General features: G+C 39.2%; 1 protein-coding gene and 2 non-coding genes across 4 annotated transcripts in view; 2 read left to right on the top strand and 1 right to left on the bottom strand.

The window, feature by feature from the left end:
- Nucleotides 1-27,132, top strand: part of TANGO6 (transport and golgi organization 6 homolog) — a 183,027-nt gene that overhangs the window by 19,228 nt on the left and 136,667 nt on the right. For both annotated transcript variants that reach the window (XM_032854085.1, XM_032854084.1), the window contains exons 4-7: nt 328-469; nt 4,766-4,902; nt 6,885-7,047; nt 13,797-13,879. In XM_032854085.1, coding sequence (XP_032709976.1) covers nt 328-469; nt 4,766-4,902; nt 6,885-7,047; nt 13,797-13,879 — 525 coding nt within the window. The remainder of the gene's footprint in view (nt 1-327; nt 470-4,765; nt 4,903-6,884; nt 7,048-13,796; nt 13,880-27,132) is intronic.
- On the top strand, nt 9,764-9,870 carry LOC116866009. The gene has a single exon (XR_004382304.1). It is a non-coding gene; the product is annotated as a U6 spliceosomal RNA (small nuclear RNA).
- On the bottom strand, nt 16,264-16,336 carry TRNAK-CUU. Its single transcript has one exon. It is a non-coding gene; the product is annotated as a tRNA-Lys (tRNA).

The raw sequence follows: 27,132 nt of genomic DNA, 5'->3' as shown, positions 1-27,132 counted from the left end.
GAAGCTAGATTTGATTGGAAAGACTGCATTCAGAGATTGGTTACATTAACTTTGTATTTCTAAGATCTATACTTTATTCACCTATGTGTCTATTCCTGGGTTTGAAATTTCACTTGATATTTCACTTGAAGTTTCTTGGTATATCTACTTTCTTAGAAGTGATGCTGAAGGAGATTTCTTTTTGGAAAAAAGTGCCACTCTGCTAAGTCTGTTTATCATACTGTTAATTGTCAGTGTGACTCAGTATATATTTACATATTTTAATGATTTCTACACATCCTCTCCATTTTACTGACACGGAATTCATGCCTTTTCCTTCTTTTTCAGTCCTGCACAGATGAGAAGACACAAGTGAGGTGTCAGGCCCCAGCTTGGCTTCGGCGTCTATGTGGACAGCTGCTCTCCGAAAGGTTGATGAGACCCAGTGGTGTGCAGGCAGTAGTCCGGGGCATTCTTGAAGGAGCAGGTGGTAAGAAATAAAACATTTCTCTTACTTTGGTCTCCAGTTTCTTTCGGGTCAGGGTCTTTATCATTTGGTTGTAAACCTGGTTGTGACTAATCTCTGCCTTTGTGGAGATTGAGAAGGTTAGAATTTGGAGAGGAAACCTTAATGAACTTTTTCACAGAAACTCATTTTCTTTCCATTTTTCTAAAACAGTATTTTTCTAAAACTGCTTACAAGCAGTTACGTGGCTCAGATGGTGAAGTGTCTGCCTTTGGCTCAGATCACGATCTCTGGGTCATGGGATCGAGCCCCAGGACTAATTCTCTCCCAGTTGTTTAAGTCTCCTTTCAGTGTATTTGAATCCACCCAATGTTCTGTCGATTTGATCTTGGGAACGCCTCTTCTGAGTCTTCTCTAATCTGGACTAGTTTTCTCTTGCACAGCAGACCTCCTGGGATCTCCCTTCACCTTTATCCTGGTGATTCCTTTGCCTTTCTTTTGTGTTTAGTCCCTTATCTCCAGTATCCCATGCACATTCATTTTCTCTCGCTCCTGTAACAAATTACCACACACTTAGCGGCTTTTTGCTGGAAATGACATTTCTACTGAGCCCTGAAGGCTGAATGAGAATTTATTAGTTGAAGAGTGAGAGAAGACTAACATAGGTAGAGAGAATAGCATGTATGAAGGAACTGACATAGAAAAAGCATAGTGTTTTTGAATAAGGTTCAGTGTGAGTAGAGCAGTGAGGGCAAAGTGTAGTGTCCAGGATTTTTAACCTTATTCTGAGGGCAATGAGAAACCATTGGAAGGTTTTAAGAAGGAGAGAGGTGTGATCAAATCTACATTTTAGAAATATCTATCTGGATGTATTGTGAAGAATTGGTTGGGTAAGAGCCAAAGCAGGGAGATGAGTTAAGAAGTAGTCATCTGAAAGATCACAATGGCTTGGATCAATGCAGTGGCCATAGACATGGAGAGAAATGAATGACTGTAAGAGGTATTTAAGAGGTAGCATTGCCACGGTGCCTGGGTGGCTCAGCAGGTTGGGCATCTGACTCTTGATTTTGTCATAGGTCAGGGTCTCAGGGTCATGGGATTGGGCCCTGGGTGGAGCTTTACACTCAGTGTGGAATTTGCCTCAGATTCTTTCTCCCTCTCTCTCTGCCCCTCTCCCTGCTTGTGTGCTTGTTCTTTCTCTCTCTCAATTAGTTAATTTAAAAAAAGAGTTAGCATTGCCAGAACTTAATGAAGGGCTGGATATGTGGGGAGAAGGAGGAGAGACAGAAGAGTCCATCTTGACTTTCCATTTCTAGTGTGGTAAATGTACCTTGGTCCTGTCAGACAAGTGAGGTCAGTGTGGTAGGCAGACATTGATAGAGACCCCCCCAGTTCTGCCAGCCTTGGCTTCTAGGGTCAATGAAGTGAAAAATGATCACTTACCTGAGAGAAGTTGCCATGTGCAAAGAGGTCCTTGCAAATCTTTTTCTGAAGAAAAGTTAGAGTTCACCCAAGGTCATGCAGATTGGAGAGCTGCTCTAAGACACTTAGAGCCCTATTTTTGCTATGAGCTTTTTTCCCCTCTACTTATGCATGTATATATTTTTTTGTTATCTATTTAAATCTTGTTTCTTCTCAAAACTGATTTGAGGCAATTTATATTTACTCACACATTTGCCATTTCTGGTGTTCTTCATTTCTTTGTGTAGATCTAAATCTTAATTCAAATTTCCTTCTGCCTGAAGAACTTTAGCATTTCTTGTAGTGCAGGTCTGCTGGCAGTGAATTCCTTTGGCTTTTATTTATCTGAAAAAGTCTTTATCTCACCTTCTTTTTTGAAAATATTGTTGCTGTCATTATTTTCTTTGTTCCCCTATACATGCTACATCTTTTTTCATCTGGTTGCTTTTAAATTTTCTCTCCTTGTCAATGGTTTTTAGAAATTTGATTATGGTATGCCTTGGTGTGGGTGATTTTCTTCATGTTTCTTCCACGTAATGTTTCTTGAGCTTGTTAGAGCTGAGAATTTATATTTTTTGTCATATTTGAAAATTGCTCAGACATTGTCTTCAAATATTTTTTTCTATCCTCTCTTCTCTGTCTTTTTAAAACTTTTTTTTAAAGTACAAGCCCTACTGTGGGGCTCGAACTCATGACATCCCAGATCAGGAGTCACATGCTACCCACTGAGCCAGCGAGGTGCCCCTCTTCTCTCTTTTTGGAATTTGATTTGCACTTAATATTATGCTTAACGTTGTCCTCTCCCTTTGCACCCCCCCAACTTGTGCACTCTCTCTCTCAAGTAAATAAATAAAGCATTAAAGAAAAAAAAAAGAAAGAAAATACCTGTAATGAAAAATACACTGGATGGGATTAACAGCAGATTAGACACCACAGAAGAAAAAAATAAAAAAGCTGAACACAGAAAGAAGACAGAGAGAGATAGTGAGAGAGAGCGTAAGCAGGGAGAGCAGCAGGCAGAGGGAGAGGGAGAAGCAGGCTCCCCATTGGGCAGGGAGCCAGATACAGGGCTTGACCCCAGGACCCTGAGATCATGACCTGAGCCAAAGGCAGACGCTTAACTAACTGAGCCATCCAGGCATCCTACAGATATTTTCTTTTTCATTAATAGAGGTTCCATATTGGTCTTTTTTATATCTTCCATTTCTCTCATCATGATCATTCTTTACCTTTTTGAAAATAAGGAACAAATTTGTACAACTGTTTTAGTGTCCTTGTTTCCGAATTTTGTTGTCTCTGTTTTAATGGGTCTATTTCTATGATTTTTCCTCCTGGTTATGGGTCATACTTTCTTGCTTCTTTGCATGCCTTGTAACTTTTTTTATTGAGCTATTATTTACATATCATAAATCCACTTGTTGAAAGAGTACAGGTCAGTGGTTTTTAGTGTATTCACAAAGTTCTACAACCATCACCAAAATATAATTCCAAAACATTTGTATCACCCCCGCTCCCCCAAAAAACCTTATACCCATTAGCAATCACTCCCCATCTACCTTCCTCCAGCCTCTTATAAGCACTGTTTCAATGGATTTTCCTGTTTTGGATATTTAGTCCAAATAGAAGCTTACAATATGTGCTCTTTTGTGTTGGACTTCTTTCAGTTAGTATGTTTTTAAGGTTTATCTGTATTGTAGCAATGAATCAGTCCTTTATTACTTTTTATGATTGAATAATACTCCTTTGTATGCATATGCCTGGAAATTCTTAAATGGATATTGGACATTTTTTTTTAATATTACTGGCTGCTCCATTTTGTTGAATTTCTTTGTTAGGCCTTGTTCTGGGATGTAGTCAGTTTTCTTAGAATCAGCATGAGCTCTTTGATCCTGGGTTTTAAGCCCTATTACTATGTGTCTAGGGTAGTCTTTAATCTGAGGTAATTTGACCCCAATTCTAAACCAGTACCATTCTGAGATTTTACTGGATGTCCTGTATATTAGAAGGTGTTTCCATGCTCACTAGTGGGAACACAAACTATACCCAGCCCTGTGTGAACTCTAGGGATTTTTCCTCTGTTTCTTTCTGGTGGTTCTTGCCTCAGCCTTGGGTTTTGTTGTTGTTGTTGTTGTTGTTTTTGTTTGTTTGTTTGTTTGTTTTCACATACACACAAGCTATAATCTACTAAAGATTTGAAAGAGGACTCCTCTGCCGATCTCTGGCACTCTCTCTTTACATACCTCCTCTCTAATATTTTACCCTGAAAATTCTAGCTGCCTTAGCCTCTCTGAACTCTCAACTGTCTTTCTTTAACTCAGTAAGATCCTAGGCTTCGTTTGGGCTCCCCTTTGCTGTGTTGTGGCCTCAAAAATCTCTGTAGGCAGTAGGCTAGGGTATTCATGGAGCTCACCCTGTTTACTTTTTCGTCTCAGGAGTCATTATCCTCGGCTGCCTGTTGTTCAGTGTCTGAAAACCATTGTTTATATATTCTGTTCAGTTTTCCAATAATATAAGGTAGTAAGATAAATCTGGTACCTATTCCTGCATACCTTTGGTTTAAGGCAGTTTAAACGACATGATGCATATAAAGAGACAAAACGGTAATAATAATGGTAAAAGTGATAAACACTGAGAAGAAGCTGGTATTCAACTTATGTCAGTAATAACATTACAACGATGAGGTGCTACTTTTACATCTGAACTTCCCAGAAATCAAGATGGGAAGTGCAGAGTAGTAGATTATTATATAAAAGAAATAAACAGCTTTCAGGAGTGAAAAGACACTTTTCTCCTGAAATTTTAAGGACCATAGAGGGCAAACTGGTATGAGTTTTTGACATCTCTGTGCATCACTGACAGCTGGGGCAGCTGGCGGGAGCGACGCCGAGGCAGCGGCTGCTGACTGGAAGAAGTGTGACCTGATTGCCAAGATTCTGGCCTCTTGTCCCCAGCAGTCTCTTTCACCAGAGGATTACTACAGGGATATCTGCCCCCAGGTAAACAATTTTGTTTCTTTTTTCTGTGTGAGGATTATCTGCTTATTCACAGAAAGGAGACTTTAATGTTTCTTTAATGTGGAGGTAAAAGCAACATAACATTTAAGTTTATTGTTCAGTGAGGGGCCTTGTTAATAAGTGAGTAAACACCTGTGGAAGAGACCCGCCTAATTGTTAGGTTTGAGAACGCCTTCTGGTTGTCAAATGAGTAGTCCGGCTTGCTCTCAGAGCTAGAGTATGAAAGTAAAATTTCATCTTGTTCATTATCTTCTCTGTGTGTTTTTAATTAGTTTGAAAAAACAGGTATTAAGAAAACAAAGTAAATTAACATGGTATTAAATTATAAAAATATTTTTATCATTTTTTAAAATTATAAAATATTTATAAAAATAAATTAACAATTTTTTTTTTTTATTTTCATGGTATGCAATTTAAAAAGCATAGAGGAGTAAGCAAAATTAAGTTTTCCTTGGGATGCCTGGGTGGCTCAGTCGGTTAAGCATCTGCCTTCAACTCAGGTCATGATCCCAGGGTCTTGGGACTGAGGCCTACATCCAGCTCCTTGTTCGGCAAGGAGCCTGCTTCTCACTCTGCCTGCTGCTTCCCATACTTATGTGCTCTTTCTCTCTCTCTCTCACAAATAAATACATAAAATCTTAAAAAAAAAAAAAAGTCTTCCTCTCATTTCTCTTTTCTAGTTCCTCGGAAGTAGTCACTGTTACCAATTCCATATTTGTTCTCCAGTGTATTAATGTATATCCAATTATATGTGTATGTATCTGTATATATATTTTAATTTTTATCTAAGTGATAATGTGCTACGCACACCGTTTTTCTTTTTGCTTTTTTAACTTAACAACGTACCTTGGAGATCATGTCATATAGACTCATTTTATAAAGAGTTTCCTCATTCTTTTCATGGCTGTGTAGTATTTCAACATATTAACGTACCATAACTTATTTAACCAGCCTCCTATTAATGTACATTGAGTTGTTTCCATTCTTTTGCTGCTTCAAACCATGCTGCAGTTAGTATCTAAATTTTATAAATTTTTTTTTTAAGAGAGGGAGAGAGTGGGATAGGGTCAGCGTGAGAGAGAGAGAATATATATTTTTTAAAGATTTTATTTATTTCAGAGAGAGAGAGAGAAAGAGAGGGAGTACGCACAAGCAGAGGGTGCAGCAGAGGGAGAGGGAGAGAATCTTTCAAGCAGTCTCCCCATTGAGCAAGGAGGCTGATGGGGGACTCATCCCAGGACCTGGGCTCATGACCTGAGCCGAAGGCAGATGCTTAACTGACTGAGCTACCCAGGTGTCCCTAGAAATGCACTTTTCTATTCATTGCTCATACTAGAGTGTACCACTCGTAGGCACTGGAGAACTGTATCTTTGAGAGTAAAATAGATTCCTTTGTGGGATAGTTCAGGCATTACAGGTTCTTCAGACTCTAAATATATTTATATGCCTTGATTCAGGAGTTTCATTAGTGATGTTATTTATTAGTGATGCTATTTATAATAGCAAAAATTTTTTAAAGTTTTTAATTTTAAAAAATTTAAAAAAAGATTTTATTTAAAAGAGAGAGAGAGAGTGCAAAGGCAGTAGGGAGGGTTAGAGCGAGAGGCAGGCTCCCTGCTGAGCAAGGAGCCCAATGATGGGCTTATCCCAGGACTCTGGGATAAGATCTGGGCCAAAGGCAGACAATGACTGAGCCATGCAGGTCCCCCTCTTAAAACTTTCTTTTGCCAATTTTCTATGATGAACATGTATTTTATAAATTTGATAGCGTTATTTGATAAAAGCATAGCTTGATTCCCAAACCCTCTGATACTGCGTTAGTAAATATAAAAAAAAAAATCTGTTGAATCAGTATTATTGCAGTAAGCTTATTTTTTGGTCTAAAGACATTAGTGCTTTCTCTAGTTAATGTAATGCTTCTTAACAAAGAGTCCTGTGTTTACCGCATGTACTTTTTCTTGTAGATTCTAGATTTATTTCACTTTCAAGATAAACTGACGGCGCGGCAGTTCCAAAGAGTTGCCACCAGTACCTTTATAACAATGTCAAGAGAACGCCCACAGTTGGCTTTCAAGTATTTGCTTCAGCCAGTGCTAGCTCCTCTCTATCGATGTTTAAATACAGCAGGTAAAGAAGGAAGTCTGGTGGCTGGGTGTCCTTCTCAAGGTTCTTCCTCAGTGTTTCAGATTTAAATGATTTAAGTCTGTAGTATTTCAGTGACTTTAGTTTTGCTTTCTTTTCTCCCCAACTTTTTATTTCGAAAAATCCACCTCAACAGAAGTTCCAAGAAGAGTATATCGAACCACCCGGATACACTTTACCTGGATTGACCATTTTGGCCATATTCATTTTATCTTTCTCTTTTTGTACATGTACATTTGTTCTGAAGCATTTGAGAGTTAGTTGCAGACATCATCTAATAGACGTGCTTGATTCAGGGCACCTGACTGCTTCAGTTGGAAGAGCACATTACTCTTGATCTTGGGGTCATGAGTTTGAGTCCCATGTCGACCATAGAGATGACTTAAAAATACATAAAGTTAAAAAAATAATATACAGACTTGATTCATATTTCTCTAATTTTCTCAAGAATTTCCTCTGAAGCTATTTTTTTAAAATCTAGAATCCAGTTAAGGACCATGCACTTCATTTACTTGTTATATCTTTTTAGTTTGCATTGAGGTAGAATAGTTCCCTAGTCTTTTGTTTTTCACCATGACAAATTTTTTTTCCAGATAAATATTCTTCCTTTATCAAGGGTGACAAACCAAAGCAAAACCCCTAAACCTCAAACATTTAAAAACCCAGGGTGCTAGAAATACAAACTCAATTCATTTGAATTTATACTGGTGCAGACCGCAGTCACAAACCCTAGTGAGATGCATGTGAGCACCAAGGCAGGGAGAAGGGGACAGGAGTGAGACCAAGAGAAAGAGTGGGAAGGGGGCCCCACAGGCTCCCTAGGGATCACCCTCACAGTAGTACTTCCCCCTTCCCAGTGACAGTGAAGAACTACTAGGCCCTAACCTTTTGACCACCCCTATCCCTGATGGGGGCTTTGAAGGCCAGTCCCAAATGGTTGTGCCCTCCTTTGCTCTGTCCTTACTTGCTCAGGCTTCCAACCTCACTTTTCTCCTCCTCTATATTCTTTTCTGTGATTCATAGCAGGTTAGGGTGCTGTGTGAGCCATGGTGAGGCTGGGGGCTAGGAAAGGCAGGGTAGAATTGGGGTGAAGAGAGAAAAGCCATCCCAGGATCCCTGTCTTCATGGATCCCAGATTATGCAACCAGCTCCTCTTACATCCACTCTGATCTGGGGAAGTGACCTGGAGGCCTAAGCAACTGTCCTGGAGGCCTGCTGCAAGTCAGGGAGGGGAAGGGGCTTGCTGGCCTGCACCTGGTGGGGCTGGCAGGTGAGAGATGGGTGCGGCGGCTCCTCCTCCTCCTTTTTTTTTTTTTTTTTTTTAAGATTTTATGTATTTATAATTTGACAGACAGAGATCACAAGTAGGCAGAGAGGCAGGCAGAGAGAGAGGGGGAAGTAGGCTCCCTGCTGAGCAGAGAACCCGATGCCGGGCTCGATCCCAGGACCCTGAGATCATAACCTGAGCTGAAGGCAGAGGCTTAACCCACTGAGCCACCCAGGTGCCCCAAGACGGCTCCTTCTTCCGGCGGGTCAGCCCATTGCTCCACAGGGCACAGCTGAGCAGGTGCTGTCCTCCCTTGCTGGGTCCCTGTGCTTGTGCTGCTCCGTGCCCTGGCAGCCCTGGCAGACGCTTCGGTGATGTTGCTGCTGTCTTAGTAAGGCAGGGGGAGAGCAGGTCCTGCTCATCTGTGCGAGCCAGCGGAAGGCCAGCTGTGGTGGTTGGGCTCCACTGAGGGCTTTGGTAGGGGGGCCGTTAGGGTCCTACAGCAGCTTCTGCTCCTCTCGGTCCTCATTCATGTCCCTGTTCTCACAGCTGTAGCAACACCCCGTGGCTGGGGTCCAGCCAGGTGCTCAGGCCAAGCTGAGGAGGGAAGGCATCTCTCTTCATGGTATTTTTTTTTTTTTAAGATTTTATTTATTTATTTGACAGACAGAGATCACAAGTAGGCAGAGAGGCAGGCAGAGAGAGAGGAGGAAGCAGGCTCCCTGCTGAGCAGAGAGCCCGATATGGGGCTCGATCCCAGGACTCTGAGATCATGACCTGAGCCGAAGGCAGAGGCTTTAACCCACTGAGCCACCCAGGCGCCCCTCTTCATGGTATTTTTGAAGAGCCTTGTTAATAAAATGTTCTTCAGTTTGTATGTCTAATTATTTCCTCATGATTAGATCCAGGTTAAACATTTCAGCAGCAGTACCACATAGGATAAAGGTTATTTTTTCTCCGTTTCCATCAGACTGGGGACACATGTTATCAGTTTGTCCTATTAATGATGTTAAATTTGGTCATTTCATTAGTAGCCATATTCCTCCATTGTTAAAATACCTTGCTTGTAATTAGTAAGTAATCTATGGGATGATGGTCTGAGACTGACTGTATGTATCCTGTTTCCCGATAGTCTTTCATGCTGTGGTTTGGTGACCATTAATGATTACTGCCAGGTGGCTTTTTATTTCTTTAGTTATTTCTAATTTGTTAGGCTGGTATTCTTCTGTGAGGAAGAGCCTTTCTTCTTGCCTCATTCCTCCTCCTTTTTTTTAAGATTAAAAAAAAAATTTTTCAGTACAATCTACCCTGCCAGCATGGGGCTCTAGCTCGTGACCCCAAGGTCAAGTGTCTCATGTTCTACTGACTGAGCCAGCCAGATGTCCCACCTCATTTTAAAAAACAAATTATTTAGGTATCAAATAGAGGCAGAGAGTGCTCACTTCGCCAGTACAGGTACTAAAATTGGTATGATACAGAGAAGATTAGCGTGGCCCCTGTGCAAAGATGACTCACAAGCTCGTCTAGTGTTCCATATTAAAAAAAAATAGATTCAGAGATTCTTTTTTATTCATTGGGTTGCCAGACATTACTGTCGTTCATTTTGATGCTCAGATTTTCCCATATTTGGTGGGTTTAGTTGTTTTAATGTCTTAGAAAATTGACATTTTTACCACCTCCCTTAGTATGTTTTCATACATTACTGAATTCCCCCCCCATACACACCCATACTTTCCTGAATTTAATGCTTGGATACAGAGTATTATTTCAGCATTCTTCCTTTTAAAAAAAAGAAAAACCTTTCTCGGTAGTAGTTCCTAAGGTTATAAATGAAGAAGTTTAATCTTTTTTTTTTTTTTGAAGATTTTATTTATTTATTTGACAGACAGAGATCACAAGTAGGCAGAGAGGCAGGCAGAGAGAGGAAGGGAAGCAGGAAGAAGTTTAATCTTATGGTTAAGCCAAATTTAGTTCTGTCTAGAATTTTTCAGGTTTTATTTTTTTAAGATTTTATTTATTTGAGAGAGAGAGAGACAGGAATAGTTAGAGCGCAAGTGGGGAGGAGAGGGAGAAGCAGGCTCCCCATTGAGCAAGGAGCCGGATGCGGGGCTCGATCTCAGGACTCTGGGATCACAACCCAAGCCAAAGGCAGAGGCTCAACTGACTGAGCCACCTAGGCGCCCCTAGACTTTCTCAAAAAGTTACTTGTAGTATAAATTTTTCTGAGCTTGTGTGGTGGCAGGGAGGTGGCCCAGAGAAAGTCTGGTTCTTTTCTTTTCTTTTTTTTTTTTTTGAAGATTTTATTTATTTATTTGACAGACAGAGATCACAAGTAGGCAGAGAGGCAGGCAGAGAGAGAGAGGAGGAAGCAGGCTCCCCACGGAGCAGAGAGCCCGATGCGGGGCTCAATCCCATGACCCTGAGATCATGACCTGAGCTGAAGGTAGAGGCTTAACCCACTGAGCCACCCAGGCGCCCCTCTTTTTTTTTTTTTTAAAGTAGTCTCCACACCCAGTGTGGAGTGGAGCCCAGTCCAGGGTCTTGAACTCACAACCCTGTAAGACCTGAGCTGAGGTCAAGAGTTGGATGTTTAACAGACATGAAAGTCTAATTCTGGTGCATAGTAAAACTTCACCAAATTGAGCCTGGCAAAGTAAAATTTGTGATTATTCAGACATGATAAATATCATATATGTGTGTGTGTGTTTACTTTATTTATATATATTTTTTGGTATCTATGGATAGGCCCAAACTAAACATGATGCTTGAATAAGTAATTAAATTTCCTTTATATATTTTATAGAAATCTAGTCTAGAATCAGTATATTTTTCAAAAAATAAAGTATTATTTCCTTTCTTTTTAAAGATTTTTATTTTTAAGTACTCTGTACACCCAACCTGGAGCTTGAAAGCACAGCCCTGATCTCAAGAGTCATGCTCCACCAACTGAGCCAGTCGGGCACTCCTGAAATATTATTTCTGTTGGCCTTCTGCTTTAGGGTCTAGGAATTCTTATATACCTAATCTCATGTACTGGGACTGTACCTCATTACTAATCTATTCTCTTGTCTGTGTCTGATTAGGTGTTCTAGCCTGGGGCAGTGGTTCTCATAGTGTGGTCTCAGGGCCTGCAGCATTAGCATCACCTGGGAATTTATTAGAAATACAACTTCATTATTAGTTATTTGAAATATAAGTGGGTTCCCCCCAGACCTACTGAATCATAAACGCTGGTGTTGGTCTCTACAGTCTGTGTTTTAACAGACCCTTCTGGGTAATTCAATTGTGTGTCCAAGTTTGAGTCCCAGTCTAAGAGCACTATTTTTGGGAGGCCTCAATTCAGTCCATTTGTGGATCAATTATTTTTGTCCTGAACCTTGTTCATTCATTTTAGGAATATTTATTGGACATCTGTTTGCCAGGCATTTCTTCATGTGTTAGATTATATTTGTAACACCAGCTATATGTTTTGCATCAACAGTATATGGATAACAAAAAGGACTATATAGTAGTCTGGCTGGTTTTAGTTAGTTAGCCCCATCATTGCCACTGGAAAAACAATCTAAAATAATATGCTTTCTTATTTTGTTTTTCATATTGTATCACATTTGTAAGACTGTGGCAATTATGATGAATTCCCATATTTTATAAATTCTAAGGTGCACTTGCTTTTCACATAAAAAGACTTTAATTTTGGAAGTATTTTTCACATTTTTAACAACTCTGATATAAAGATGTATCTCACAATTATTGTTGGCCAGATAGGAATCATGGCATTGCCATGCAATGCAAATGAGCATTAAAACTTAGAGAATGGACATCAGCAACTTAGGAAAAAATCATGAAGACAGTAGTAGAGTGGAGAACTTCTAAGAAATGTCACATCACCCACACCCTTGGTGGCACAAAGGCAATATATTCTGGCAAAATATGGATATCAGTAATGGCATTCAAATGTTTCAGAAGAGTTGGACTCTTAATGTGAAGTTTTAAGAATTTCTTATTGTTTATCCCAATTATATAGCTTATATAAGGAATGATATATATTAGAACTGTTTAAGTAAATCTAAAACAACTCTCAGTACTTTTTAAAAAAAATATATTTTATTTATTTGGCAGAGAGAGACACAGCGAGAGAGGGAACATAAATGGGGAGTGGGAGAGGGAGAAGCAAGCTTCCCGCTGAGCAGGGAGCCCGATGAGGGGCTCCATCCTAGGACCCTGAGATCATGCCCTGAGCTGAAGGCAGACACCCAACAAATGAGACACCCAGGCGTCCCTCAATACTTTTTTTTATTAAGGTTTTTAGTCTTCATTCCAGTATAATTAACATACAGCGTTAAATTAGTTTCAGGTGTGCCATAGAGTGACTGAACAACTCTGTATGTTACTCAGTGCTGATCATGATAAACGTATTCTTTAATCCCCAGCACCTCTTTCACCCTTTCCCTTACCCACCTCCCCTCTTTTAATACTTTCTTAAAAACTCTAGTAAAAAACTTTTTTTTAATATTTTACTTTTAGGGGTGTTTGGGTGACTCAGTTGTTAAGCATCTGCCTTCGGCTCAGGTCATGATCCTGAGTCATGGGATCAAGCCACATGTTGGGCTCTCTGCTCAGCGGGGAGTTTGCTTCTTCCTATCCTCTGCTGCTCCCCCTGCTTGTGCTCCCTCCCCCTCCACTCCCTGTCAAATAAATAAAGTAACATCTTTAAAAAAAAAAAAAAAGATTTTTAAATAATCTGTATTCTCAACATGGGGCTCAAACTCACAAACCTGAGATCAAGAGTCTGATGCTTTACTGACTGAGCCAGCGAGGTGCCCTGTTTTAAAACTTTTTATTTTATTTATTTATTTTTTATTTTTTTTTTTATTATTTTTTAAATATTTATTTATTTGACAGACAGAGATCACAAGTAGGCGGAGAGGCAGGCAGAGAGAGAGAGAGGGAAGCAGGCTTCCTGCTGAGCAGAGAGCCCGATGCGGGACTCGATCCCAGGACCCTGAGATCATGACCTGAGCCGAAGGCAGCGGCTTAACCCACTGAGCCACCCAGGTGCCCTGTTTTAAAACTTTTTAAAGGGAAATTTTCAATCACATCTGTAGAGAAAAGTTTAATAAATTCCTTTGTACCAATCACTTCAACATAACCATTGGCTCTGTCATTTTCATTTAGTCCAGTCCCTAATTTTTTATTCATTAAATTTACAAGTAAAATTTCAAGGTACAATGTTTCATAGGTTACTTGTTTTTTTCTTTTTTAGTAATATATAAAACAATAACGAATATTTATAATCATTGGCATAATAGATTTCATGAAATACTGTATTTGGTGTTGTATGTTGTATATATGACAAATCTCTAATTTTAGCTGTTACTTATAGAACTATCTAGTAAAATCTTCTTTCTCAAGTCATGAGTCCTCAGTCAGGCACGGAATATGGGTAATTTTGTTTTTTGTTCTCTAGAGATTCCAGAGAGTGACATGGTGCCAGGGATCATTTTGGTGTCAGAAGAAGAACTTACTAGATGTATTGAGGATGTATTTAAGGTTGGTAATTTGAGTCACTAATGTTTTTAGCTAATACTTATACTTAGTCTTTTAAAATAGTTTTGCCTTTTTAATCAGTACTTCAAGAACTGGAGTGACTAATCCTGAATTCCAAATGATCAATATTCTTTTTTCATTTTGAAAACGTGAAAACTATAAGCTGTTAGTAAAAAAAAAAATGATACATTTTGAAACTGTCAGTTTCATCGTTTACTCTGAATGTTAAACAGTTTAGATTCTCTAACTGGCTCATACCACTTATGAAAGCATGTCTTTTAAAGAAACGAACGGTGGCATTTACAATGCTTTAGGTTTCCCAAACTGTATGATAGTATTGAATCTACTTTGTATCTTTTGATAGTAATCACCATCATAAAACATCTGAGTAGATGAATCTTGCAAATGACTACCTAAATATATTACTGAAAATGAAAAAGAAAGGTATGCTCTCTATGATTACAGTCTTTTTTTTTTTTAAGATTTTATTTATTTATTTGACAGACACACACACACACATTGAGTGAGGGAACACAAGCAGGGGTCGTGGAAGAGGGAGAAGCAGGCTTCCCGTGGAGCAGGGAGCCCACTGTGGGGCTCGATCCCACACTGAAGACACATAGAAGGCACCCCTTCTATGATTACAGTTTATAAATACATATGAAACACGAATTTTGAGACAAAAAATGAAATCCATTGTGTGAGGGCCAGATGGAGCTGGGGTGAATATTCTTTAAAGTTCATTTCAATAAATTTGTAATAGTATTTTACTATTAAAATACCCACAGTAGTAAACACCTTTCAAAATTATATTCTATGTTAAAAAAGATACTTCTGCTCTGGAAAATAGTTTGGCAGTTCCTCAAAGTTAAACATGGAGTTAGTATTATATGACCCAGTAATTCCACTTTTAGGTATATAACCAGGAGAAATGAAAACATGTTCAGACACAAACCTGTGCACAGATGTTCATCGCAGCATTACTCGTAAAAGCCAAAATGTGGGAACAGCCCAAATGTCTATCAGCTGATAAATGGATAAGCAAATGTGATATATCCATAGAGTGAAATATTTTTTAGCCCTGAAAAGGAATGAAGTATGGACACATGCCACAACACAAACATTTAAAAATAAAAATTTTTAAACTTTAAGAGGAGCCAAAAACAAAGGACCATACTTTGTATAATTCCATCTACATAGAATATTCAGAATAGGCAAATGCATAGAGACAGAAAGTAGACTACTTGTTGCAAGGGCCTGGAGATGGGGAATTAGAAATGGCTGTTAATAGGTATAGGCTTTCTGTTTCTTTCTTTCTTTTTTTTTTTTTTTTAGGATTTTATTCATTAATTTGACAGACAGAGATCACAAGTAGGCAGAGAGGCAGCCAGAGAGAGAGGAAGGGAAGCAGACTCCCTGCTGAGCAGAGAGCCCGATGCAGGGCTCGATCCCAGGACCCTGAGATCACGACCTAAGCCGAAGGCAGAGGCTTAACCCACTGAGCCACCCAGGCGCCCCAGTATAGGGTTTCTTTTTGAGGTAAGGAAATACTTGTGGAATTAGACAGTGGTGATAGTTTTATAACCTTGTGAATACAGTAACAGCCAGTTGTACATTTTAAGAATAAATTTTATGACATGTGAATTATTTATCAATAATTTAAAAATTCTACATTTCCCATTTCTATAGCAATAAATTAAATGTTTTAGAGTAAATATTTAGTTTTTTATGAAATAATTTAAACATACAAAAAAATTTAATAGTAAAACACTTATGTACCCACCACTCAGCTTAAGAAATTAAGCATTACCAATTCAGTTGAAATCTTTGATCTGCCTACTCCGGTCACACTTCCCTTACTTCCTACCTGAAGGTGCATTGTGGTTTTAATTAACAGTTCTCTTATTACTAGTGAGTTGAACATCTTTTTATGTTCTTGGCTCATTCATAATTTTCCCTTCTGTAAATTGCCTATTCATCATATATTTTGTGCTTTTAAAAAATTAGGTTGTTTGCCTCTTCAGAATTTTTTTAGAATAACCTTTTATTATAAAACAGTTCTATCAAGATATACTTTATAGCCATAAAATAATGTTTTAAGTGTATAATGATTTTTAGTAAGTTTACAGAGTTAAACTGTCACCACGATATAATTTTGGAACCTTTCCGTTACCCAAAATGATTCCTGTGCCTATTTATAGTCATTCCTTGTTCCTACCTTCAGCCCTATGCAAGCCTTAATCTGCTCTCTATCTCTGTGGATTTGCCTTTTGTGGCTGTTTCATGGGAGGGAACCATGCAACATGTGATCTTTTGTGGCTAGTTTCTCTCTCTTAGCATAGTGGTGTTCGTTTGTTTATTTGTTCTTTTGTTTTAAGTAATCTCTATGCCCAAAATGGGGCTTGAACTCACGACCCTGGGATCAAGAGTCACATGCTCTACCAACTGAGCCAGCCAGGCACCTGCCCCTCTCTTTGCATGATGTTTCTATGGTTTATCCAGATTGTTTCATATATCACTATTTTTGTCCCTTTTAATTGCTAAGTAATATTCCATTGTATGAATATACCACGTTTTGTTTATTTGTTCATTAGTTGATGGACCTTTGACTATAGAATAAATCTTTCTTTTTTTAAAATAGCTTTAGATGGGGGTGCCTGAGTGGCTCAGTGGGTTAAGCCTCTGCCTTCAGCTCAGGTCCTGATCCCAGGGTCCCGGGATCGAGCCCCGCATCGGGCTCTCTGCTCGGCGGGGAGCCTGCTTCCTCTTTCTCCCCACCTGTCTCTTTGCCTACTTGTGATTTCTGTCAAATAAATAAATAAAATCTTAAAAAAAAATAGTTTTAGATGTCCATCGACTGCTGAATGGACAAAGAAGATGTGGTTTGTATATATAATGAAATATTACTCAGCCATCAACAAGAATGAAATCTTGCCATTTACAACCATGTGGATGGAGCTAGAGGGTATTATGCTAAGTGAAATAAGAGAAAGACAAATATCATATGATCTCATTCATATGTGTAATTTAAGAAAAAACAAATGATCATATGGGAGGGGAGAAAACAAAAAAGGAGAGAGGGAAACAAACCATAAGAGACTCTTTTTTTGGTACTTTTTAAAATTCTTAAGTTTTTGTCCTTTTTTTTTTTTTTTTTTTAGTTTAAATTCAATTATTTAACATATAATGTATTATTGGTTTCAGAGGTAGAGGTCAGTGATTCATCAGTCTTACATAATACCCAGTGCCTGTTGCATCATGTGCCTTCCTTAATGTCTCTCACCCAGTTACCCCAACCCCCCACCCCCTCCCATCCAACAACCTTCCGTTTGTTTCCTATGATTAAGAGTCTCTAACCATAAGAGACACTTTTTTTTTTTTTTAAGATTTTATTTATTTATTTATTTGACAGACAGAGATCACAAGTAGGTAGAGAGGCAGGCTGGGCGGGGAGGGGAATTAGGCTCTGCGCTGAGCAGAGAGCCCAATGCGGGGCTCGATCCCAGGACCCTGGGATCATGACCCAAGCTGAAGGCAGAGACTTTAACCCACTGAGCCACCCAGGCGCCCCACCATAAGAGACTCTTAACGATAGAGAACAAACTGAGGGTTGATGGAAGGAGATAGGTAGGGGATGGACTAGATGGGGGATGGATATTAAAGAGGGCACTTGTGATGAGCACTGGGTGTTGTATCTAAGTGACGAAGCACTGAATTCTACTCCAGAAACCAATATTGCACTGTACGTTAACCAACTAAAAGTTAAATAAAAAAATAAAAATGAAACAGCTTTGTAAGACATAATTCACATACTTTACAGTTCACCCATTTGTGCAAATCGGGACACCTGGGTGGCTCAGTCGGTTAAGTGTCTGACTCTTGATTCTGTCTTAGTCATGGTCTCAGGGTTATGAGATTGAGCCCTGCATCAGGCTCTGTGCTCAGTGGGGGAGCCTGCTTGAGATTCTCTCTCCCTCTGGCTCCACCCCCCCACCTCACACTCTCTCTTTCAGTAAATAAATCTTTTAAAAAATGAAAAAAAAAAAGAAAGTATGCAAATCAGTGGAGTTTTATTATATTCACAGGTTTGTGCAGCCATTATCACAATGGATTTTAGGATGCTTCATTACCCAAAAACAAACCTCACTCTACTCCCAAAGCCCTCCACCACCCTTCCCTCCACTCTCCCGCCCTCTCACCCCTCTAGCCCCGGGCAGCCATTAATCTACTTTCTCTTTCTCTGGATTTGCCTATTCTGGACATTGCATATACATGGAATTGTACAATATGTAGTCTTTTGTGATTGTCCTCTTTTACTTAGCATGATGTTTTTTTAGCTTTATATTGTAGTATGAACCAGGACTTCATTTTTTATTTATTTTTTATTTTTAAGTAATCTCTACACCCAACAAGGGGTTTGAACTCACAACCCTTAGATCAAGAGTTGCATGCTCTACTGACAGAGCCATCCAAGTGCCCCGAGACTTCATTCTTTTTTATTGCTGAATAGTATCCTGTTGTAGGTATAGACAGTATTTTGTAATTCATTCATCCTCTCATGCATGTTTGGGTTGTTTCTACATTTTGGCTATTGTGATTAAAGCTGCCACGGACATTTGTGTAGGAGTCTTTGTGTAACATGTTTTTATTTCTCTTGGGTATGTTGCTAGATCTTAACAGTAACTCTGTTTAACCTGAGTAGAATTGCTAGATCTTATAGTCAGTCTGTATTTAACCATTTGAAGAACTGCCAAAGTGGCTACACCATTTTACATTCTCTCTAGCAGCATCTGAGGGTATAGAATAAATCTTAAGTTATATTCTTTCAGGTAAGAAAGCCGATGCTTTTCTTTTGTTTTAAACTTTATGTATGATAGTGATAATTTGGGTGCTTGGGTGGCTCAGTGGGTTAAGCCTCTGCCTTCAGCTCAGGTCATGATCTCAGGGCCCTGGGATCAAGTTCCACATCGGGCTCTCTGCTCAGTGAGGAGCCTGCTTCCCCTTCCCTCTCTGCCTGCTTCTCTGCCTACTTGTGATCTCTCTCTATGTCAAATAAATAAATAAAATCTTTTAAAAAAATAATAGTGATAATTTGTAGATATAAAATGCATGCTGAAAAAATTCAAAACTCAATCTCTTCAACACTCAGCTTTTTACTAAAGTAAGATGTTTGCTACCCTTTGATTTAATTTCGCTGTTAAAAAAAAAAGAGAGAGAATATCCTTAAGAGGGTTGACCTGGCATACAAATATAGAATTAAATAGTTTATAGATAAAACATGACACAGTGACTTACTGAATATAATGCTGGTTTTGTTTTTTTTAATGCCTTATTTAGAGACTTATGAAAAGGAAGTTTTTAGATCCTATTCTAAATATGCGTAGACAAGGACATTTATATAATGGAAAGAAGAAATTATATAGAACAGTCTAGAAGGCAAATGTTCTGAATCGGAGAACAAGACCCAGCTAACTTTCAGAAAGGTTGTCTTCAGTCACATACCATCTAAGGAATATCAGGATGAAAAATCGTTAAATGGTTGGGTGTGGAATGTCAGAAAGACATGAAAGTGGTATCGAGGGTAGAACTAATTTTGACTAAACTTTGGTAAAAAAACCTGCATAGTATTTCTGGGAAATTAAAAAAAAAAGTTGCTTCTGCTTTTCAAGGAAAAAGAAAGCAAAACAACTTCTTTCTGGCAAGTGAATTAGCCTTTAAAAAATGGAGATCCAGAAATAGTGAATCCTGCCATTGTTCCTATTCTTGCCCAAAAAACGGGGGGAGGGGAAAAAACCCTCCTAATTTGGTGAACAGTTTGGTGAATTTAAAACCTCCTGGAGAGGCAAGCAAAACATTAGTTTGCTATAAACACTTGATTATGCACAAAAGATTGGGACTGTTAGGAAAGCAGGAAGGGGGTGCAGAAGGGTAATTATTCTCCCTACAAGGTTTTGGCAGCTCAGCTGCAATGGGAAAACAGAGGAAATGTGTATGTTGGAAGAAAATGGTAAACACTGTGTAAAGTTTAGCAACAAAGGATGTGTTGTCTTTATTAACTTTCTGCTAATACTAAATTATAGATCACAGCTCAAAGGCAGGAAATAAGGAAAACATCTGGGATAGTTGAATTGATCCAGCAACACACTGGGTAGCGGGAGGGTACAAGAGGGTGTTTAATTTTAGAGAAACATTTGGGAACATTTCCAGCTCTCGTTTTCTTTTTCTCTTCTTTTCTTCTTAACAGATTTATTGGGATATAATTCATATACCACACCATTCATGCATTTAAAGTGTCCAGCTCAATGCTTTTCGTATACTCACAGGGTTATGTAACCATTATCACAAATCTGATCTTAGAATATTATTGACCCCCTAAAAGGACCCCATACCCATTGTCACTCTCCATTCTCCCAACTTTGCTCCAGCTTTGGGCAACGACTAAAATCTACTTTCTGTCTCTATAGATTTGCCTATTCTCGATGTAAATGGACTCACACAACATGTGGTCTTTTGTAGTTGACTTTTTACCAGCAGGATTTTTTTAAAGATTCATCGTGTTGTTACATGAAGCAGCAGCACTTCATTCCTTTTAATGCCAAATAGGATTCTATTATGTGGATACACCACATTTTGTCAGTTGATGGAAATTTGTGTTGTTTCCACATTTTGTTTCTTGTGAACAATGCTGCTATAGACCTTCATGTACAGGTTTTTGTGTGGACATATGTTTTTGTTTCTCTTGAGTGGGAGAGTGAAGCTGGGAGTGAAATTGCTGGATCATATGGTAGCACTGTGTTCAACTTTTAGAGGTTCTGTCAGATTGTTTTCCAGAGTGGCAGCACAGTTTTACATTCCTGCCAGCAGAGGATGAAAATTCCAGTTTATCCTCTCTGCCCAGCATTCCCACTACCAGACCACTTGTTTCCCTCTTCCAATTCCCCCTCCTCCATCTCTCCTCCCTTTTTCTCCATTATGAGGGCCTTGCTGGTGGGCACGAAGCAGTATCTTATTGTGGCTTTGACTCACGTTTCCCCAATGGCTAATGATGTTAAAAAGCCTGTTTTGTGCTTACTGGCCATTTGCACGTCTTCCTTAGAGAAATTTCTATTAAGATCCTTTGCCCATTTTTAAATTGGGTTATCTTTCTTCTCATTGGTGGGTTGGGGGATGGGATTTACCCTCACCAACAGCTCTCCCCAAAGAAACCTTACTCATCAATCTCCTCTGTCTCCACACGTTTGATACTTTTCTACCCTCTTTCTTTCTTTTTTTTTTTTTAATTAACATATAATGTATTATTAGCCCCAGGGGTACAGGTCTGTGAATCTCCATACCCTCTTTCTGAATGGGAAGTTTTTATAGTTCTGCTCTTGTCTTAGTCTGGTATCTCATGTTGGAGTTTTCAGTTTATTTTGTCTCTGAACCTCATTTGACATTTCCAGTTGGATGTCCTGTGTTACCTGTATCGTGTTAGCGCCTATCTGGCTGCCATCTCAGCACCTAACTGCAAAGCCCCTTAGTTCCTCAGAGCCAGTTTCCTCTTTACTTTATACACAATCCAGATCAGATTGGTTTTCTGTTTAAGACTGTAGTGGAATTAGAAGTAGTAGATTAAGAAGTTAGTTCAGAGTGCCCTGCTGGCTCAGGTGGAAGAGCATGAAACCCTTGATCTCAGAGTTGTGAATCTGAGCCCCATGTTGGGTTGTAAAGATTACTTAAAATCTTGGGGCACCTGGATGGCTTAGTTGGTTAACCATCTGCTTTTGGCTCAGGTCATGACCCTGTGGTCCTGAGATCGAGCCCCTAGTTTGGCTTCCTGCTCAATGGGGAGTCTGCTTCTCCCTTTTCTTCTGCCCCTCCCCCCACTCAAATAAATAAAAAATCTTTAAAAAAAAGTTTAGTAAGTAAATGAATAAATTATATATATATATATATATATATATATATATATTTTTTTTTTTTTTTTTTTTTTTTTAAAGGAAGTAAGTTAAACTACCTAAGTCTTACTGACAGGAGACTGCCAGCAGAGAGGAGCAAGAAAGGAGACAGAAGTACCCTAAAAGGGTGTAATAATTTGAAAAACAAAGTATGTTGGGACTGGTGTGTTCAGTATACTTTAAGAAGGCAAGGATTGTATATAATCCTTTTAAAAAGATTTCTGAAGGAGGTAAAATATAAATACATTTTGGTATTTAAAGAAGTAGACTGTCAGGGGCACCTGGGTGGCTCAGTGGGTTAAGCCTCTGCCTTTGGCTCAGGTCATGATCTCAGGGTCCTGGGATCCAGCCCCACATCAGGCTCTCTGCTCAGCGGGGAGCCTGCTTCCCCCTCTCTCTCTGCCTGCCTCTCTGCCTACTTGTGATCTCTATGTCAAATAAAGAAATAAAATCTTTAAAAAAAAAAGATTTTATTTCTTTATCTGACAGAGAAAGAGAGCACAACAGCACAAGCAGGGGGAGCTGCAGAGGGAGAGGGAGAAGCTGGCTCCCTGCTGAGTAAGGAGCCTGATGGCGGGGACTTGATTCTAGAACCCTGGGATCATGACCTGAACCAAGGCAGATGCTTAACTGACTGAGCCACCCAGGTGACGCAAGAGAATGTCTTTTTATGCTTGTATCCTTTACATACAGCACAGAATGGAGCAGTGTGGTTCTGGGTGGCCAGGTGGAAAGTTTTCAACAATACAGGTGTACACATAGGTGCTCACTGAATTGAACTGAAAATTTGGCATAGCCACTTGTACTCGTGCATAAATAATTCTCATGATTTCTATGTGTGTACCTTACATCTGGTAAAATTATTTAAGCTGAGAAGGGGATTTGTAGCTCAAATAACTTTTAGTCCAATGGCTTCCTATTCTTTTTCCTTTTGACTCTGAATGTCTGGGATCCTATCCCTAGAATACTTAACCTTTTTTTTTGTCCTCTCTGGTACAAGAGGGATAAATGGTTTTTCTTTGCCTACAGAGGTAAAGAGAGACCTAGGCTTCATAGAAATTGGTTCTGGGTAGGGCAGGATAAGAGAATTGTAAAAATTCTTTACAATTTGGACATTTTCTTGCTCTTAAGAGAACCCACCAGAATCTGATAGGTGGGACTGGGAGGGTGCAGGCGATGTTTCCTTTTAGTATTCCTCACAGTACTTGCCGAGACTCCCTAAAGGCAGAAGAAATTTTAGGGTAAGAAAAGCTAGAAGGTACCTAATTAGTTTATATACTTCATTCTCATTTCCATTTTATCTCTCTGTTTCCAGATTCAGGGAATCCTGACTTTAATTATACAAGTCTTTTTTTTTTTTTCCTCCATTTAATCTTAACAAATTTCTAATTAAAGTTACTTTCTCAGACTGGCCAATTGACTCCTCTTTCTAAATTTTTAATTGTTTTTATAGAGTAAAATATAATAAAAGACTCTTGGAGCTGGAAGGAAGTATAGAAATAATTTATTTTTTTGGTTTTTGAATAGATGGTTTTTTAGAGCAGTTTTATGTGCACAGAAAAGTTGAGCAGAGAGAGGGCCATGTATCTCCTGCCCCCCGACATGTGCACAGCCTCTCCCACAGGTAACCTTTCCTATCAGAGTGGGACATGTGTTACAGTTGAGGACCCTTAACACTGACACACCACTATCGTCCAAAGTCCATAGTTTATATTAGGTTTCACTCTTGGTGTGGTATATTCTTTGGGTTTGACAAATTAATCCCTCATTTTACAGTAAAAGGAAGCAAAATCCAGAAGAGTGTGAAATGACTTGTCCTAAGTCATACTAGTGAGTGCCAGATCTGGTCGAGGAACCAATCCTTTTGTCCCTTCTCTTTCACTGTGTTGAGAAAAGATAATATTTGTACATGGTACACCTTTAAGAAGTACTATAAAAGGCTTTGCAGTAAAAAGTTAGTTACTTCTCCCAGTAAAAAGTTAGTTTGTTCCCTAAATGCAGTCATTCTTTCTGGATGTTTCCAATTCTAATTGAACTGTAACCTTAAATAACATGCAGAGGACCACAAGAAGTATCCTTGGGGCGCCTGGATGGCTCAGTCGCAAGCATTCAACTCTTGATTTTGGCTCAGGTCATGATGTCAAGATTGTGAGGTTGTGTCCCATGTTGGTCTCCACACTCAGCAAGGTGTTGGCTTGAGATTTTCTCTCTTTCCCACTGCATCCCCCGACTAAAATAAATAAATAAATAAATAAATAAATAAATATATATATATATATACATATATATATGTATATATAAGTATCCTTCAAAGCTGTGGAAGAGTCAAGTGTTAGATGGTACATTCAGATTCTGTGGTATAGTGTAGTGAAAAGCACCTGGCCTTTTGAGTCCAATAGACCTAGGTTGGAATCTGGCTCAAGGGTGACGATCCATGTGACTTCAGGTGACTTATTTAACGCTTGAGTTGTAGGGATGAAACAAGGTAACTTGTGGAAGGTTCATTGTGTACTTTAGCAAATAATTTGGCTCAGAAAACTGTCAGTTCACTTTTGGTTCAAGGAAACACTTTTTAAAAAAGATTATTTTATGTAATATACCCTGAAAGCATGCACGGTGCAAAATACTATATTAGGTAACTTGCCTTGTCCTTTTCCTTCTCACAAGTCTTAATTAAACTCAGTAAGTGCATTAGAAATTCTGGAACATGACTATCAAAAGGATCACGGTGATATTTTAGAAGGCAGCATTTAACTAGTTTAATCTTTAACAGGGGTACAATCAAGTTCCAGCCTGTACTGAATTTCAGTGTTAGGATTCAGTCAGCTTGATTCATGTTTGTATTTCCACACGTCTACATCCCCATAAAAGATAAGGCCATGAATTAAGGAGACAGTTCCATTTACAGCCGTATCAGCAGGTATTTAGGGGTAAATGTAACATTTGCACAAGGCTGTATGTTTTACAAAATATTTTAACATGAATTATCTTAGCTGGTCTTTAAGCCAGAAGCTTAGCACTTGCATTATAAATGAGGACACTGAATCCTAGAGGGGTTTAAATGTTTTACCCATGTTCACTCACTTAATACGTGATTTTGGGCAATCATGTTGGTGTCAGAAACAAAATTCATACCTGTTTCCTGTCTCCTGACTTCCTGGTTGTCTTTCAACCCTACAGTGGTCCCAGAGGGATGTACTTAACCATGTAATGGAAGTCTAGTAAATGAGAAAGGGGGTATGTGAGGGCTGCTTTCTGTCTGGTTTTGCTTTGAATCAGAAACAAATGTTTATTCTTTTTTTTTTTTTAAAGATTTTATTTATTTATTTGACAGACAGAGATCACAGGTAGGCAGAGAGGCAGCCAGAGAGAAAGGAAGGGAAGCAGGCTCCCCGCTGAGCAGAGAGCCCGACATGGGGCTCGATCCCAGGACCCTGGGATCATGACCTGAGCCGAAGGCAGAGGCTTTAACCCACTGAGCCACCCAGGCGCCCCCACATGTTTATTCTTAATACTCCTGACCATTTGGACTCTGGGTTTTTCCTTTCCTTTTTAATTTAAATTTCTAGTTAGTCCTTCCAGAGAAGTTCAGTCTTTCAGATATTGAAGACAGGTGTTGAATAAGCCAGTACAATAAAAGCAAACCTCCTTTTGTTCATCCTACTCCCCCTTCCATGGCTGAAGTTCTGTGATGCTTCAGTTAATTGACGTTGAATAGCTTCTAGCTACAGCTTAAAAAAGAAAGAAAAAAAGAAGAAGAGAAAATACAGAGGGCTTTGTAATTTCCCCACAAAAACAGAATTTTTGAGAAAATAAAAAGCGTTCAGTGTACTTTATTCATTCTTTCTTTGATTCAGCTAATCAGTCACCAGAAACATTTTTGTGAAGTACATACAGAATGGCAGATACTCTGCTAGGTTTACAAACACAGAAATCCTTAAAAGCCAGTTACTGCTTTCAGGGAGCTCCCAGTCAAGCAGTTACAGGTAGTGTGTGATCTCTTGTTAAGAATACCTAGAAACGTGTCTCTATTGCTTGTTAAGAGTAGTCTCTAAGCTCCAATGGAGGGTTGTAAGGCCTAACCGCAGACACCTCTTCTCATGGCTGGATCTGTGATAGAAGGCCAAGATGCGTTGGGAAAGGACTGTGGAAATCCCCAAGCTGCCAGTAGGGTCATTGGTACCCATTTGTTTTCTCATGTGATCTGTTCTGAGCCATTATGATTTTTATAGATCTATACTTTCCTCTTATTTTGTCCATCAACCATGTCCTACATATTTATACCGGTAAAGTCACGGGTAGACATGAAACTTCATCTTTTCTTCAAAGCGTCATTTCACTTACTCTCAGAGAGGTTTTTTCACACCAAAGAATTGAAAACATACCTTGAGAGCCCGTCTCTACCTTCCCTGCTTCAGCTTTCCCACCTCTTGGTATTTTGTTTGGTGATCCGTAGTCCCTACAGATACCTCAAGTAACAAGAAAACCTTTCAACTAAACAGGATTTCATCTTTAAAGTACTAACTTCAGAACTACTAGAAGGGAAAGCATGTGGGGAGGGTTAGAAATTTGTACAACTTGGTCAAATTTCAGTGCTTAAAAATTTTGGGGATGGTGGAGGATTGGTTCATGTTTTGCAACTAGTTTTACCTCTTAATTGCTGAGGTACCAGAAGGATACAGAAGAAGAGAGCAAATTTGCACTCAAGTCAGAGGATGGTAGATTAGATACCAAAGCTCGATTAATCTAACCTCCTTGTTTTCTAGGTAAGGAAACTGAGACTCAGAGAAGTCAGTTGATTTGTGTTAATTCCTGTAACTGATCAGTAGGAGTATTTCCAGCAACCCTACATGAAACATACCCAGTTGTTATACTCCTGAGAAAATGGAATTTCCATAGGTCAAAATAATACATAAAGCAGGGATTGTGTTTCAGAACTTGAACTCCCATCCCACTCTGCCTCTCGGTGAGCAGGAAAGAACCGTAACTAGGAGGAGACTACAATAAGCACAGTCCAAGGAAATTCCACAACACCCCACTGTTAGGGTGTGGATGTGGGGTTGTAGGACCCTCTCCACTGTGGGGCAGGAACAGCTTACTGTTGGGCCTTCACTGTTACCTCAGTGGGTACTGTCACCAGCCTAGTGTGGAGGAGACTGGGAGGAACTGGTCCCAGCAGTTTCTTCCATATGTAGTAGGACTTCATTGGAAGGACTGTTTTTTTGTTTTGTTTTGTTTTGTTTTCCTAGAGCATTTGGTCATTGTCAGTGCAGTCAGCAAGAGATGACAGTGTAACATTGGCTGAATCAGTGCAGCCTC

Source organism: Lontra canadensis, unplaced genomic scaffold (assembly GCF_010015895.1).
Source record: "Lontra canadensis isolate GAN:19392208 unplaced genomic scaffold, GSC_riverotter_1.0 scaffold8, whole genome shotgun sequence".
In the NCBI taxonomy this organism is placed as follows: domain Eukaryota; kingdom Metazoa; phylum Chordata; class Mammalia; order Carnivora; family Mustelidae; genus Lontra; species Lontra canadensis.
The sequence above is the reverse complement of the archived record's forward strand: the minus strand, read 5'-3'. Positions and strand labels throughout refer to the sequence as shown.